The sequence below is a fragment of the Pholcus phalangioides genome, unplaced genomic scaffold (assembly GCF_987345545.1).
Source record: "Pholcus phalangioides strain wild (caught in Gottingen) unplaced genomic scaffold, Ppha-v1.0 ptg000011l_1, whole genome shotgun sequence".
Taxonomy (NCBI): domain Eukaryota; kingdom Metazoa; phylum Arthropoda; class Arachnida; order Araneae; family Pholcidae; genus Pholcus; species Pholcus phalangioides.
Window position 1 is genome coordinate 3271960 of NW_028301604.1, and position 16491 is coordinate 3288450.

Sequence of the window (16491 nt, forward strand, 5' to 3'; positions counted from 1 at the left end):
CCAAACTCAAATTCAATAACTCGCTTTCTCTCAGAAATAAGATCTCAGCCTCTACATGTGACCTTAAAGATCTCATCCTCCGACAAAAAACACATTACCTAACTAATTCTTTACCTCAATACCTTAAAACTAACCCTTCAAAATTTTGGAATTTTCTTCGTTCTAAATCAGCTGGCCCATCTTCCCTAAAAATTGATAATATCAACTTTACCACTCACCTTGATATCGCCACAGAATTTAATCGGGCTTTTTTGTCAGTTTTTTCCTCTGACCCCACTCCTTCTCAGTACTCCTTATCCGATTCATTATCCAACACTAGTCCTGTCTTTTTCTCTAAAGCAGGCCTTCTGAACCTTTTAAAAAATCTGAAACCCCACTCCACTGGCCCCGAAGGGATCCCAAATCATATTCTCAAATTTTGCGCTCATGAAATCTCTAATTATCTTTTGATTATCTTCAACATATGTTTAAACAGATCAACCTTGCCATCTGACTGGAAAATTAATATAATTATCCCAATTCATAAATCGGGTTCTCTTTCAAATCCTCTTAATTTCAGACCCATCGCTATCACCTCTACCTGCTGCAAGCTTTTTGATGACATAGTTGCCAAGGAAATCCGCTCACACCTCGATTCGATAAACTTCTTTTTCTCAAATCAGCACTGCTTTTAACCATCTTTATCAGTAACTACTCAATTAGCTCTTTTCATACATGATTTATCAAGCAGTATCGACAAAAACGTCCAAATGGATGTAATTTTCTTGGATTTCTCTAAAGCTTTTGACAGTGTGCCCCACAATAAACTTCTTCTTAAACTCCAAAACCTTGGCCTATGTGCTCAACTGCTTAAATGGGTGGAAGCCTTCCTGGCCAACCGCAGTCAGTTTGTCTTCAAGGACCAGAACTCCCCATTTCTCCAAGTTGAGTTTGATTTGTCCTTAGCTGGCTGGTAATTGGACACAATATTATCTCTAAACCTATTAGCGTGAACCTCACTGTTCAGACCAGTAAAATAATATTCAACTATTCCAGTGAATAGCTCTTACTGGTTATAGTGAAGTGTTCAGTGCCATTTTAATGCATAGGTCCCGGGTCTCAATTGAAGAGGGGCTTCACAAAAATGAGATGTGGTTAAATTTCCTAGAACTTATACCATTTAGAGACTCAGAAAAACCACTTGTCCCTTTGGCCCCATGATACTCCTAAGATGGCCCTGGAAATGTTCCCTCATTTCACTTCCTAGTATGAAAAAAATTTATGAAAATTATAAATGGTTTATTATGGAACTTATATTCATAATGGAAAATATGAGTTATGAATCTTTTTCCTTTTGAGTTTCAATTAGGCCTAACTTTGAATATGCTGTGCAGTTTTTGAAGGGGGGGGGGAACCTTTCTTTTATACAGCCAACCTATCTGAGCCAATGGCCTGTTGTGACAGTTCAATTTTGTATTTTATATCTATGCTACCCAGGCTTGCCTATATGTAAGACATACCTATAGAAAATCACATCCCTGGGGTCACACCCCCTCCCCACTTTCACACAGTTCTGGTTTTTGGGTTGATGTTCTGAAGGTTCTGAGTCATGAATAAAAAGATCTGAGAAACATTGAGTTAGTGAGTTTGATTGTTTAAATATATAGTAAGTCTAATTTGTGACAAGTGAGTTCACTCCCCTATCCATTTTCGGAATACTTATATATGTGAACTATAAATAAACTTTTTCACATTTTTCAATGCAAGTATTTTATTTAGAAAAAGATGATAATACTCCCCATTTGTTGCCATATGAAACGTCAGGCTATACCTAATTCAGACAACATTGTGAACAGTAAGTTTTTCATTTCTTTGGAATTCTTTTTTCCACCTTACCAGCTTCTGTAAAAGCGTTCTAGAAGCTGAAGTCATGCCTTTTTTTATTTAAACCTTTTCCTTCTTGAATCATGCCTTTGTTCTAATATTTGTATCATTTGTTAGTTTCAGCTTTCGGATGGGTAGTAACATGTCAATAATATACCTACTACACAAATAGATGTTCGGAAGTATTATGAGTTAAATATCTAATTGATACTTATCAGAACCTTCTCTGATGCATAGATACTGTCATGGAGGGTGATTCAAAGCATTATGAATGGCACCACAAACTTTATCCAATTCACTTGAACAATTGAAATGCCAAAAAATTCACATTTAAACATTCTTGAAAGAGATGGATGATAAGATCAAGCATTATTTGTGATTGAGATCCATGGACTGGACCAATAACCGACACCTTCTCAAAGTTGTGAGATGAAAACTTTTCCATGTCATAGGAATTCACACAAACATTTTGAAAGATGTTCAGAAAATAGTGAGGGACACAAATTACTCGACTGAAATTTATTGCATGATTATTATTAGTTTGAATTACAACAACAAAAGTTATGAAAAAATTAACAAAACAAATGTAGTGATCATAGGTAAAAACTTGACAATATATATATGTCTCTAATTGGGAGTGGTACAAGATTTGCGCCTGCTTTCAGTATGCAAATTATGTCCGGCGTGTTGCCAGATGACAACAGGTACAACAGAAACTGTAACCAGATGACTCTGAAACACATTGCACGCCTACCATAGCAAGCCCTCTCAACAAGAAGCTGAAATAATTGTAGAACATCAAACCAATTTGGCCGCTGTGGTGGTCGAGTGGTTATAGTGCGGACTCGTGATGCGAGGATCCGGGTTCGAACCCCACAGTGGTGGTCGGCTGAAGTTGGTTTTCTGTGGTTCCCAACTTCAAGGCGCAAATGCGAGCCGATCTCCCCGTTAAAAAGTCTCGCCACAGAGAGCAACAGTCCTACAACGGTAAATCATTCAACCATAACACTTCACTCATAGTTTGAAAAACTGGGGACAGCACTACACATAACAAGCATTACACAGAAACAAAAACTGTACGTCAGGTTGCACTACACGTACACGCACATTCCCGCATGTACCGATTCGTTGGGGGGTTCCGCGGGGGGGGGGGGTGCATTCGGGGTGTAGCAGTAGTAGGTAGGGCCTCCAAAAAATGGCTCGGGGATCCATGATGTTCTTAAGTCAGCCACCTCGTTGGGCAATTTGCCTGTTGTGGCGTCGTATTTGTATTTGTAAAAGTTATGGAGGAATAACAGGCTTATAGAACAAGCTATAAACCATAGATCTAATTCCAGCTTGCAACAAATAGTGGTTGTGATGGAATTTGTTATTTTGTACACCAGTTCATCCACTTTTAACTCTTCTGCAATTTCTAGTAGAAAGCTTGATATGGTGATATTCTGCTTTTAAGCGATTTTTATAATAATTTCTATATTGTTATTTTATTCTCTCCTCACGGAGTCCCCCATCGAGAGGTTAGCGCACCAACCCCACGATGAGTATAAAAAAACAAGCCTGCTGTTCGGAATCGGCAATAAATTGTAGGTCCTGGTCTAATTAGCCCTCGTGTGCAGAAAATGACCGTGGTGCGACAAAAATGATCAATAATTTTATTCTCTGATTTATTCAAATGATGAAATTTGCTGTTTCCTCCTCTTCTTCAATGAGTTTCCCCATCATCGATTGTCGTGCCAAAATTGTGTTCCAATATGTTTTTGATATTAATTTTTTTTTTCCAAAAAAGCAGCTTTAGAGAGACAAATTTGAGTTTTTTAAATTCTTCAGTAATTTTTTTCCCAAAGAATAATTTTCTTGCTTGTGGTAGACATCTTCAGCTTTTAAGGGAAATAACATCTGCAAAGATATGAACTTTATAAAATGATAAGTTTTCAATTTGGCCAGTTGTCGTGCCACCAAATCTAAACAGGACTATAATGGCCTAAAGCAGAATTTAATGGTAAATATTCTCCACTGGGAGGTGATGGCATGCACCAGGGGGGTGATAATAGCTACAGATACAATATAAGATCCTATGAGATTGCTCAGGAAGGGGAACACGAGGCGATGAGAAAACTTTTCTTTTGAGAAGGGGCGATAGAAAAGTGTTTTAAGAAACTATTGTTTAAAAAGTTGGAAATGTATGTCAGTTTGTGTGTTCATAAAGCCAAGTATGGCCATCTATGAAGTTCATTTGCATTAATGCTTGTTAATGTTCAATTTAAAAAAAGAAAAATTCACCACAGTTACTGGTGTTGGAAATTTCATGCCAGCTATGAAATTGTAAAACATCATTTATGCTATTGTGTAATAAATTTTGTTGAATAAATTGCCCTGGTTTATTTCTGATCATTTTCTCACCTTAAAGTGACAGTCAAGTTGTTCAATACTTTTTCAATTTTAATTCATGGATGACTTATGTTGAACAGTAGTAAAACCAGTTACTTAAATTGGGAAGGGGAACCTTATTGGAAGGGGCATGTTATTAGTTATGCAGTATATGGTGAATAAGTTAATCAGGCAAAAATAAGTTAAAATTCTTGTGTTTGGTGTTGATTTTGAAACCATATTAGATCCCATATTGTTGGTAAGCAGAGAAAATCGATGTCTTGAGCATCGGGCTCAGAGGAGTTGAAATCATGGTCACGGCAAAAAATTCTGATTCTTTTATGCAATTCTATGACTATTGTGTCTCTTACATCTTTTTGACCGAATTAACTGCCTATGCACAGCGCTATTAGCATTAAAAAGCTGTCTCATACTCTATTGTGTTCAGAATTTCATGCCAATTCATGATTTTTCATTCAGTGAGTGTGGTCTCTTCACAAATTTCTCAACTGTGCTATACTTTAAACCTTGTCAGAGTGGATTACCAAGTGAAAATGAAGCCATGAATCGCAAGAGCTCAATTAATTAAGAAAATGGTACAGTCGAATCACATTATAACGAACTCCAGGAGATCATAGAAATCACTTCGTTACAGCAAAATTTTATTATAAAGGAATTTCAAGTATTTCCATTGTTCCTATGTAAACTTATCTGGGGGATTAGAAGGAAAAGTATTCGTTAAAACGGAATTCAGCTGTACATGAAAAAGATTTTAATGCAAAATTAAGTTGGAAGAGACTGAACAAATGCTGTTCAAGAATTTTTTGTGAATAAAAATAATTTGTTTGATTTTTCCCTATTGCTGTCAAAATGACCTTCCATCGTTCTAGGGTTAAGAAAATAAGAGCGATGGCAGGGCCATGTCGAGCATTATGAGACATCCAGGCAATGTGATTTTTCTGAAGCTCCCACTCGATTACAAATGCTTGTCTACCAATTCATATGCTTAATGTCAAAAATTTTAATCGGAATGAATGTTTATGAGGTCCCTCTGCACTTGAGGCTCCCGAGCCATGTCCAAATGAACCCATGCATTAAGACGGCACTGAGTGATGGTCGTCTTTGAGAAAAATTTGAATGTTTTCTTTTAAAATTTTATGCACAGCACTTCTTGGAACTTTTTTAAAAGGAACGGTTTTATTAATGAATGACACTTTATATCCTTAGATATGCGATGAAGTAAAGGCTGTATTGTTAGCTGATATGGCCCATATAAGTGGACTTGTAGCAGCTGGTGTTATTCCATCACCTTTTGAGTATGCAGATGTGGTAACAACTACCACACACAAAACACTTCGTGGTGGAAGGTAAGCTTAAAATGTCTGAAATTATACAGCCCAATTTGTAGAAATATCTTTAGCTTGATATTTTATCACAATGAAGCAGAAAACCATCAATAAAGGCAAATGTTAAGTAAAATATAAATTCCTTACGCGTTTTGGCACTATAACTGTTACACTGAGTTAATTTTTTATTTAGGAGGCGACCAATAAGAACATTGTATCAGACTTGCAAACATTTTCAGGGGCATCACGGCAAGCTGACAATATTGATGTGTGCTTGTTAAGCTATTATTTGTTAGGTTATTTTGGGGAGCCATAGATAAATCATGCTTAAGGCAAGAGAGTTGCGGGTAACAAAAGTTTGAGAACCACTGTTGTAGCTCCTTCCCTAATTAAGCCCAAAATATCCTTCGTACTAGATATTTTATGTATGATTTAAAATAAGTCTATATAATAATGTAATAAGACCTCACTTTTTTTTATTGAAATTTGTATGTAAAATTTTTAAATAGTGTTTGGGTAATGCAATATTCTTATGTAAAGTACCTAACAGATTCAATATGCAATATATGTGCTATTAATTTTGAGGGTTTCAATCTCCTTCATTTAACTGGATTTTCTCTAAACCAACTAACCATTATTCACGGTTAGGCTAAATTAAAGAGATTCTACTGTATTACTTATTATTCTTTGTTTTATATATCTTTTTTATGCATAAGTATTGTGTTTATTTTAGGTCAGGGATGATATTTTTCCGTAAAGGCGCCAAAGGTATGGATAAACATGGGAATGAAATAAAATATGACTTCCAACAAAAAGTTGATTTTGCAGTTTTTCCCAGTCTTCAAGGAGGGCCTCATAATCATGCTATAGCTTCTGTTGCAGTAGCACTGAGACAGGTAGTTTCATTATGATTTTTTCCTGCAGAATTAGTTTAAAATATATTGGGGTTCCCCACCAATATCCTGTGAGAGGATCACAGGTGTGCCATGAGAATTCAAAAGAAATAAACTAAATTAATTTCTAAAGTATAAACATAATAAGTTTAAATGATAAATAAGTGCACAAACCAAAATTAAGACCCTTATAATATCAATTACACGATTAACAAGGTACTTATGATTATAGGCTGGTGTTAAGACTCATTTCAAACAATTTTTACTGAGTAATATCTAACAAGAAAAAATTTTCATAAATCATGTAATGATATCATCAAAGATCAAGAAGTTAAATAACATTTACAGAAATTATAGCTCAGAAAATGGAACCTCATACTATTACGTAATTGTGTAGAAATGCTTGGAGTAGAATCAATGATTGCTGGATCAAAGTGATTCGAAGCACACAATGTGAAGGCTTTTTGTGTATTGTGGTACCTTGGGACTGAAGATAACCTGTTCTGGAATCGCATTTGTTAGCCGAAATCTTTGTTAGTCAAAACTTGATTTCCTATAGGAATAAAAAATTATTTAATTTGTGTTATAGGTACTGCCCAAAATTTGAAGATAAGTTTTATAAAGAGAATGATATGAAACACTAAAAAAGATAGAAACTGACTGAAGCTTGAAATAAACATTTTCATAATCAGATGAAAGAGAATTCAAAACAAAAGTGAGAAACCAGGGCCGCAACTAGGAAGGGCAAGGGGGATCTGGTGTCCCAGGTGCTGAATTAGAAAGAATGCAGAGTTTATTTTTTCTGTTTAAAATAACAAGGAAGGGGTGGCAAAATGTATACTGGTCCCGTATGGCAGTAAGTTTTCATTTCTAGCTATGGCCCTCTGAGAAACTGATGATATTTTTATGTACATGACCTAGCTGGGATTGTAGGTGTCTCCGTACATCTTGTCAGCTCATTCTTCTGTCTCATTCATTCAGATTAATAATATAAGCTCCCAGAATATTCAGACCATTAAGTTTGAGTCTTTAGTCAGCTAAGAGTCTTACTGTGTATACTCAACACATTCAAGTGTAGGCTATTTTTTAATACATTTTCCCTTATTTTAATCTTTCATTTTACTTATAATGCTGGACCAAAAAAAAAAAAGGGATTTTCTTTGAAAGTGGAATGTTTGGTCAGAGGCATTTTGTTTGGTAAAACAATACTCTCTAAGCTAAAGCCCAGTTAGCTTCCCAACAGGGTCATCTTTAGGGGTGGCATACAAGGTTTTGCACACTGGCTCCACTACCATTTTCAGGCTTCTGAGGAAAGTGGAAGCTATGATGGCACCTGTGTCTAATGAGTATTAGATTATTCAGAAATTCAGCTTTGATCAAAAGAACTTTCCTTTCATCATTTCATTTCTCTGCACTGTAGAAATAACCTTAGTGTTTTAGTACTTGTCTAGTACTCTTATTTTCTGTGATTATCTAAGTGAATTTCTAAACATGCTGAAAACATCAAGTGATGTGGCAGTTACAAACTGCAAATAGAAACACAGCACTGAAAGTACATGTGAGAAAGTTGAAAAAGCCTGAAGTTTGAAAAAGCTTATAACACTGCCAAAGCCATAATTCATCTGACCGAGGTACCGCGGTGCCTTTGTGGCACATTATTACCTCTTCATCATTACTCTGCCGGTTGTGTTTGCAGTTGTGCAGAAATTGCCATGGTGGGTGTAAAAAGTTATTTTTTGTAATATATTAATATTGCTGAGCGCCATCTTATGGCGAGTTTGTACGTTATAAAGTGGATAGGAAAGGGGACAGCACATTCTCTTGAAGAGGGCATATCCAGCTTTACCTCGTGAGGAGGTGTGACTGACGAATGTACCCCTGAGGGACAGCCTGATCATAGTACATGTGATGCAATAAGATGATGAGGAGTGGGTAAATGCTGAGCCCCTTATTGATAATGATGATTCCCATTACCGATCATGATGATGAATTATGATGAAAAGAATATGAAAAATTTTATATATATACCTCCATCGAAGATGATAATTGGAGAGAAGATGGTTATATTTTTTACAAAATATTTACAGGCCTTTTATGTCAGGTCTGACCATCAAAAGCACATTCTTAAGTCTGGGGAATTCTCTAGGACTATATGGAGAGGATTTCCCTCAAATGGTCAAAATCCAAGTTGTCCATCCTGTCATAGAATATAACACTGAAAACACTACAATGAATGTTATATGAAGAATATGGAATCCAAAAATCGACCATTAACAATTTTCAGAAAACAAAAATGTTTTTCAGTTACCAGCAATGCATATAAAAATGATTAAAGTATAAGGAAATGAATTTCTTTTTCTATGGGTAACTATTAATGATATGTAGATTAGAAATTATGGTTTAAGATTAAAATATCTATTATATCCATATATATTGCTTTATTAATTTTATTTCAAAGGAAATATGAATCCGTGCTCAAAGTGGCATATTATTGCTTTAAATATGAAAACTGGAGAAATAATCAAAACTTCATCCATAATCTTAAAAATCTGCTAATTCTAAATCATCTAGGTCCTGAAGAGTTAGAATTAGAGAGATTGCACTGTATTTTATATATACACTCATATGTGCATGGCCCCACATCCTGGAGTAGGGCCCTTTATAATGATTTGGTGGTATGAAGAAACAAAAAATGAGAATCGTCATGAGCCACAGGACTGGAGTCCTGTCAGGCCCACCCTTGTGGGGGCCATGCACATATATGCCTATATATATACACACAACATGTTACTTTTAATGTCATATTTTAGGCCACTATGCCAGAGTTTAAAATTTATCAAGAACAAGTACTGAAAAATGCAAAAGCCATGGCTAAAGCTTTGATAGCTAAAGGATATACCCTCGTTTCAGGTAATTATATAAGATATCCATTTTATCAAGGCTGTATATGTAACACGTTTTCATCAGAATAGAATTATCAAGTTAAATTTTGAGTTTTACTATTTTTTAATCTTGTTTTATATTTATTGTATTTGGTTTTGCATTCCACTGTTTAGTTTATTTTAGATGTTTGTGAGACAAATAACCTCTTTTTTACTCAATATCAACTGATGTTGTGGCATCATTACAATTCTTAGCATTGACAATTGAAGAAACATTTGCCTCCAGTGAAATAAATATTGATTTAAGAGACAGGCATGATGGAAAATAATTTTTTTTCTGAATCGATCATCAAATATTCCCCATATGATGTCATTTGTTTCACGCACCTTGGGTGGAGATATGGGGGGGGGGGAGCAGCCTCAATTATAGAGCCAACTGATCTAATGTATATGCATATAATGAATTGGTTTGAAGAAAATTACATTGTTTGCGGCATTGTTATCAGCTTTGCAATGAATTATTCTCATGGTGAAATAATATTTAACATGGTAAAAATATGGGGTAACAAATTCTTAAATTTGGTGAATTTATCTTATTCAAACTAGTTTTATATTTATATTTTATGATATATTTCAGGAGGCACTGATAATCACCTGTTACTGCTGGACTTGCGACCGAAAGGCCTTGATGGCGCTCGATTAGAATGTGTGATGAATAACTCAAAAATTACAGCAAATAAAAATACTTGTCCTGGGGACAAGTCTGCATTAGTCCCAGGTGGGATAAGGCTGGGTAAGTTTTTCTCATTCTGATGAGTTGTATACTTTTTCGTGGCCAACATATGCTTTGACACATTCACACATATTATTGCATAACATATAAGCATTAATTTGAATTTTGGTTGATACATTACAGTCCTGTTCGGAAAAAAAAATATTTTAATTGCATTGAATTGTTCTAAACACAGAACTTGCACACAAAATTTTAAATTCTGTTACAGGTGCACCAGCTCTCACCTCTAGAAATTTCAAAGAGAAAGATTTTGAGCAAGTTGTGGAATTCATTCATCAAGCAGTGTGCATTGCTATCGAAGCTAAGAAGAAAACTGGTAATTGTTTCTTCAAACTTTAGTTATATTTTATCTTTATTGCCCAAATTTTGGTATGCTTGCTAGTTTAATAATATGCATTTGATCACATCAAAATCTTTCTAATTTAGGTTACAAGTTTGTATTTATCAATACAAAAAATTCTTTTGAATTTATATCCTTTCAATAATTAGAAAATTATTGACTGTTGCTATAGAAATATTTTGGGTTTTGTTTTAATTCATTTATAAAGTCAAACTTATAGTGATCTCGTTTGTAACAGAACCTCAGCTATCACATCAGTAATTTCTGTCCTAGCTGATATCTGAGACTTCCTTATAACATCAATGAAAAGATAATGGTCTCAGAAATAATTACATTTTTTTTTTTACTTTTGCTTTTATTTTTATGGGATTTTCCTGAGAAATTCCCAAAACTAGAGTTCAGCACATTGAGAGAAGTTTTCTCTTGTTACAACAATGTCATGTATTGTATTCAATTGTATCTGATAATATTTTTCATACTAAAATTATCTTCAAAACATCTACCTCTGTTGTAACGGCACCCCAGTTATAACAGCAAAATTCTTTGGCATGATTTTAACCAAATTTCAATGTATTTTTTTAAATAAATATGTATGTATATTATTTTTAATAAGGTTAAGTTTGTTTTGAATTGTTTTTATTTAGTTATTATATATATTTTTTAATAATATAATTTTTTTTCATGAGATGGGAAATTTTTTTGAATTGTTTATTTATAAATACATTATAAAGACTTTAAATTTATACTTTCTAGGGAAAACGGTTAATGAATTCAAAGCGTTTATTGAAACAGATGCAGAAACAAAGGTAAAGATTGATAATTTGCGCTGTGAGGTGGAAAAATTTGCCACACAATTTCCCATGCCTGGATTCAGTGATCGTTGAATAGGAACTTTCACACTTATGTATTACCTTTTTATTTGCTATGTTTTTGAATTTGATATATTTTGATTTACAAGATTGTTGGTGGAATATAATTTTATCTTATAAAAATAATATATTCATAGTTTCTCTGTTAAGCACAAAAATTCAGCCTTTCTTACTCTTTTCTTTTTTTTTTCTTTTTTTGACTTGATAAATGCAGGGGTGTTCCAGACTCTGCCATGAAGCTGGGCTGAAAGTGATCTCTGCAATGGGATAAGTTCAGATGCAGAGTTCTGGCATTCATTCATTTATTCAGCCTTTCTTGTTGAAACAAATCTAGGGTTTTAGACTTGTTAAAGTTTACTTTGTTTAACCCTAGATAACTAAACATTCTTCTAATAGACTACCGACCCCTGTCAGTTTTGTGAATTTGAGATGCTCCTATTGCGCCAGCACCATTTCACTCACAGTACCTCCATAACTAGTAAAATGAGTTTTTTTTAAAAAGTATATATGTATATATTTTAATTTTTAAATATTATAATACAAATCTTAAGTTACTCTAATTTGTTTAAACTAAATAAAGGAAATATAGAAATATACTTGTTTTTAATTCGTAGTCTATGAGTCGAATGATTAGTTACTGAGTAACACTGATTTAAGTTTAGTTATCTAGGGTTAAAAGAGATTTGCTAATTATGTGGCAATCAATGCAATAAAAAGACCATATTAAAACTATATTTTTTAAACTATCTTCCATTGTAATAAGCATATTTTTAAGAATGTTTGCAACTCTCATCACCTTTGATCAGTTTCTACCATGCATTCAGAATTATTTATCTAGTTTTTAATTTTTATTTTTTTTCATTACAAAATCCATGTACAATATTTTTCACACATTTTATCATGCTCTACATTGTTCAAATCTTATTAGATTGAACCTTTGATAATTTTTCCTTCTATAAATTTTTATTCACAATTGTTGATTTATTTATTTTGGTAGTATAAAATATAGATAGAGGAACAGCTTTGGGTTATATTCTTTTTAACAAACAAATCTGTTAATGACATTATTTATCTAATTTATATCCTTTCAATAATTTGAAAAGTATTGACTGGTGCTATAGAAATATTGTTTGGGTTTTGTTCTTTTAATTTATTTATAAAGTCAAACTCCTTTATAGTAATCTCGGTTGTAACAGAACCTCAGCTATAACATCAGTAATTTCTGTCCCAGCTGATACGAGACAATTTTAATAAAACTTATAACATCAATGAAAAGGCAATGGTCTCAGAAATAATGACACATTTTTTGTTATTTTTGCTTTGATTTTTATGGGATTTTCCTAAGAAATTCCCAGAAAATGAACTAAATACATTTTTATTGGATTCTCAAAATGCATAAATGTATGGGTTTTGTGCAAAGCAGCTATTATTGCTGTTAAATAAGATGTTTAAAATGTTTTTATGGAATTTTTATGGTTTCTGATTAATATTTTAGTTTAATGTTCACATTTAACATTTTATTAAATACATTGATAAAATTCACACACAGTATTTATACTTGGCGTAAATTGTGATATAGATGACAGTGTTGGGAATTGCTGAAAAGTATATTTTTATACATTCCATTTGTAAAATTTTATGTGTATGTGTTCTGTGATAAATTTTGAGTATATCTTTTATTAGAGGCAGCTTGATGTTGTATATACTGTTTACCTTTTTGTCTGAATAATGTCATTTGAGTATCTGGATAAGAGTAATTCAAATTCACTGTTAAGTCCTGGTATCTTTTCATTGTTGGGACAGTTTGGTTCTAATTATCTTTAGAATTTCCCAATTATCCTAAAATTTTGAGTTCACCTTAAAAATAAAAAGTATGCCATATGCACATTTTCATTAATCGAAAGAAAAAAACAAGAATTTATCATATATAATTATTTTTTGAACGATTAATTATCAAAATAATTGTTCTTATAATTATTTTGAATACTATATAGCAGCAGTTCTCAACCTTTTTCGACTCTCTGAGCTCTTTCTGGTATATAATTTCTACGATGGAGCACCATAGGCCTATTTTTTATTTATTCAACAAAGTTACTGATTTATTTTTATTGTTCAAAAGTATTTATAATTATGTTTTTGAAATTTATTGGTTTTTTTTTTTTAAATATATTTTCCTCAAGCAGCCGCAGTTCTCCTGGGAGTTATAGTACTATATAGTACCAGTTGAGAACTGCTGCTATATAGTATTGTGATGTCCATAACAACTTTGACTCCTTTTCAGCTCGAACAAAATCTATGAATTTTTTTTATAGGCTGTAACATGGAGCTACTTTGCATTGTTTTTGAGAGCTTATTAGGAATAACATGTACTAGACATAGCAAATATGTGAAATGATTTTTTTTGGAAATGATATGTTCTACGATCATGCGAGAACAGGTCTGTTGACATAAAAACCATCACAGTTTTTTTTTTAGTTTTTAAAATTGGTGCAAAGTAACCCATAGAAGCGGGTTGCTTTGTACCATGCAAAATTACCTCTCTAGATGCTAAATAGTCCCAGATCACATTACCTTATTGACAAGAATCTAATGCACCCTGTAATCTAATATGTACCTTATTTCTAGCAAAAATTATTTTTCTTTCTGAATAGTTTCATTGATTCTAATGAATAGTTTCATTGATTCTAATGAATAGTTTCATTGATTCTAATGAATAGTTTCATTGATTCTAATGAATAGTTTCATTGATTCTAATGAATAGTTTCATTGATTCTAATGAATAGTTTCATTGATTCTAATGAATAGTTTCATTGATTCTAATGAATAGTTTCATTGATTCTAATGCACATTCAGATGAACATTAAATTTTGAAGGAATAAAATGTTCTGAGATTTGAGTAAAATTGAAATAATTTTACAATAATTGCACACTATTTACACAATTTCAACACAGTAAAACATAATGTTTATGTTGATAAAGCCAATTACTAGGGCTTGGATTTCTATGCTTTTGCATGTTTTGCTATTTTTTATGTGATAGAGCATATTTTCAAAATTTTAAGGCATATTTTGCATATTTCATAATTTTCCATAAAAAGTAAATTTCCCCCCTCTATTCCAATTCTGCTTCAGAATGTTTTTTTTTTTGGTTCCCGTCTCTGACGAGAGCTCTTATTCTTAGCAACCTTATTGAAAATCATTGTAATGCAGTGAATGCTTAGAGTGTATCATTTGGGGCTGGGATTTTTATGCACTATAAACAAACTTCATTGCTGATTGGTAAGAAATATCTTGAAATTCAGGTTTTTCAACCAATTGGCAACAACATTGAATTTGGCATGAAAATATTACCTCTTCAACAACACTCATGTGTGGCTGCAAAAACATTAATCATCCAAATTGGTGAAAAATCATGGAAAAAATTGACTAAAATTGGTCCATGGGGGGAAAATTTTTAGTGTTTGTTGGAAATTTTGAGTTTTTTATCAAATAAAAAGAATTATTTAAAAAAATATATTTTTTTTAATTTTGTGCAATGCTTTTCTAAAGCTAAACACTTGCTGCATATTTTTACCTGTAGACAAGACAGGACATTAATTTTGAATTTGTGGAGGAAAAACTTACTTAAAAAGAAAATTTTAGCTTGATGAGATTACCATCACTGCATCTGATCAAGTTCGAGCAGGTCCAGATAAAACCACCTGGCCTCAATATTTTCAATTTCTTCTGAAGTTATCTTCATAGTAACTGTGTGAATAATTTTTGTATCAATTGTGAATGCTTCATTCGTGTATTGTAAAACCAAATTTTCAACATGCCTGAAGTGACGCATAGAACTTCACAAAAACTGAAGAAATTTGTTTGAGTATGGTGAGAAAGTGTTCTATACAGTATTGTTTTGCAAACTGCAATACTAAAGTTGGTGCTGAAAGGAAATCAACTGTGCTGTAACACATCAACACCCAAAAAGAAACATAAATCAGGTTTTCAATTACTAGAGGACGTGAAAAAAAGTATTTTTGTCTCTTTGTACATTAAAAATTTCCTCTGTGTTTGATACATTAACCATTAAAAAAATGAAAGCTGTTATTAATTTTCTGATACTAGTAGTGGTTAGTAAAACAATAATTTTTGTTCGTACAATAAGTAACGATTCAAAAAAGTTTATCAAATAGTTAATTTATAGTTAGTTGCATCAACATTTCTGATGACCTTAGTTTTAGCAAAATAATATGGTAATCTGAGATAGGAATAAAAAAAATTTTAGGACATATTTTTTTTTGTTTTACAGGACATATTTACAGTTTTTAAGGGCATAAATGCATTTTTTATATAATATTTTTTATAAGTTTTCTTTACAAAAATTTTAGGCCTACTAATTATATTTTTCTCTTTTTTTCACATAAAAAGAATAAAGTTTATTGACAAAATTTATCATGTTTTATGTAAAATATTTAGGTCTAATGCAGAATACATTTTTAATTATCTAGATTTGTGTGGGTATTCAGATTAAATTTTAATGAAGTTAATTTTAAAAAAAAAAATCCAAATTTTATTCATTAGTTTTTTTGTTTTGAGCATGATGTTTTAATGTAATTTATTTTTTTATTTTTTTCTATCTTTTGAACCAAATTTACAAGTTTATATCCTATTACCTATATACAACATCCATGACTGTATTCTTTGTAGCATGTGCATGCTTGCTTCAACTTTTTTCTTGATTTGATACATTGCGGGTGAATTACTAAAGCTATATATTTTTTTCACTGTCAATGCATTCACAGGCAAGCAGCTAATATAAATATGTAAGTTATTATGGATTAAACTGGTATTTCTATAATGTATTCAAACCATACGAGTAACCATGTAATATTCTTTGTTCACTTTTGCCATAAAACATATTTGTTCTATAAAGGAGAAAAATTTGAAATTTTCATCAAAAAGTGGTTCATCATAAAATTATTATACCATGTTGAATTTTTTTTCTCATATCTAATGTGAAAAATAATTTTGTGAATCTTGTATCTTTTATTACTGAAATTTGATATTTGATGGGATTTGTTGGTGGAGTTGAAATAAAATTTTATTTTGTAACAATGGGGGTGTTGTTAATATGTAAAAGACTCAAACAATACCTTC

The 16491-nt window shown here is 32.3% G+C and overlaps 1 protein-coding gene across 1 annotated transcript in view; it reads left to right on the forward strand.

Annotated features, from left to right (window-relative positions):
* Positions 1-12033, forward strand: part of LOC149079952 (serine hydroxymethyltransferase, mitochondrial-like) — a 31785-nt gene extending 19752 nt beyond the window's left edge. The window contains exons 7-12 of the mRNA XM_089238850.1: positions 5458-5597; positions 6310-6472; positions 9280-9379; positions 9989-10144; positions 10353-10460; positions 11238-12033. Of these exons, the coding sequence (XP_089094976.1) occupies positions 5458-5597; positions 6310-6472; positions 9280-9379; positions 9989-10144; positions 10353-10460; positions 11238-11368 (798 nt within the window). The 3' untranslated portion in view covers positions 11369-12033. The remainder of the gene's footprint in view (positions 1-5457; positions 5598-6309; positions 6473-9279; positions 9380-9988; positions 10145-10352; positions 10461-11237) is intronic.
* The last annotated feature ends 4458 nt before the right edge of the window (positions 12034-16491 follow it).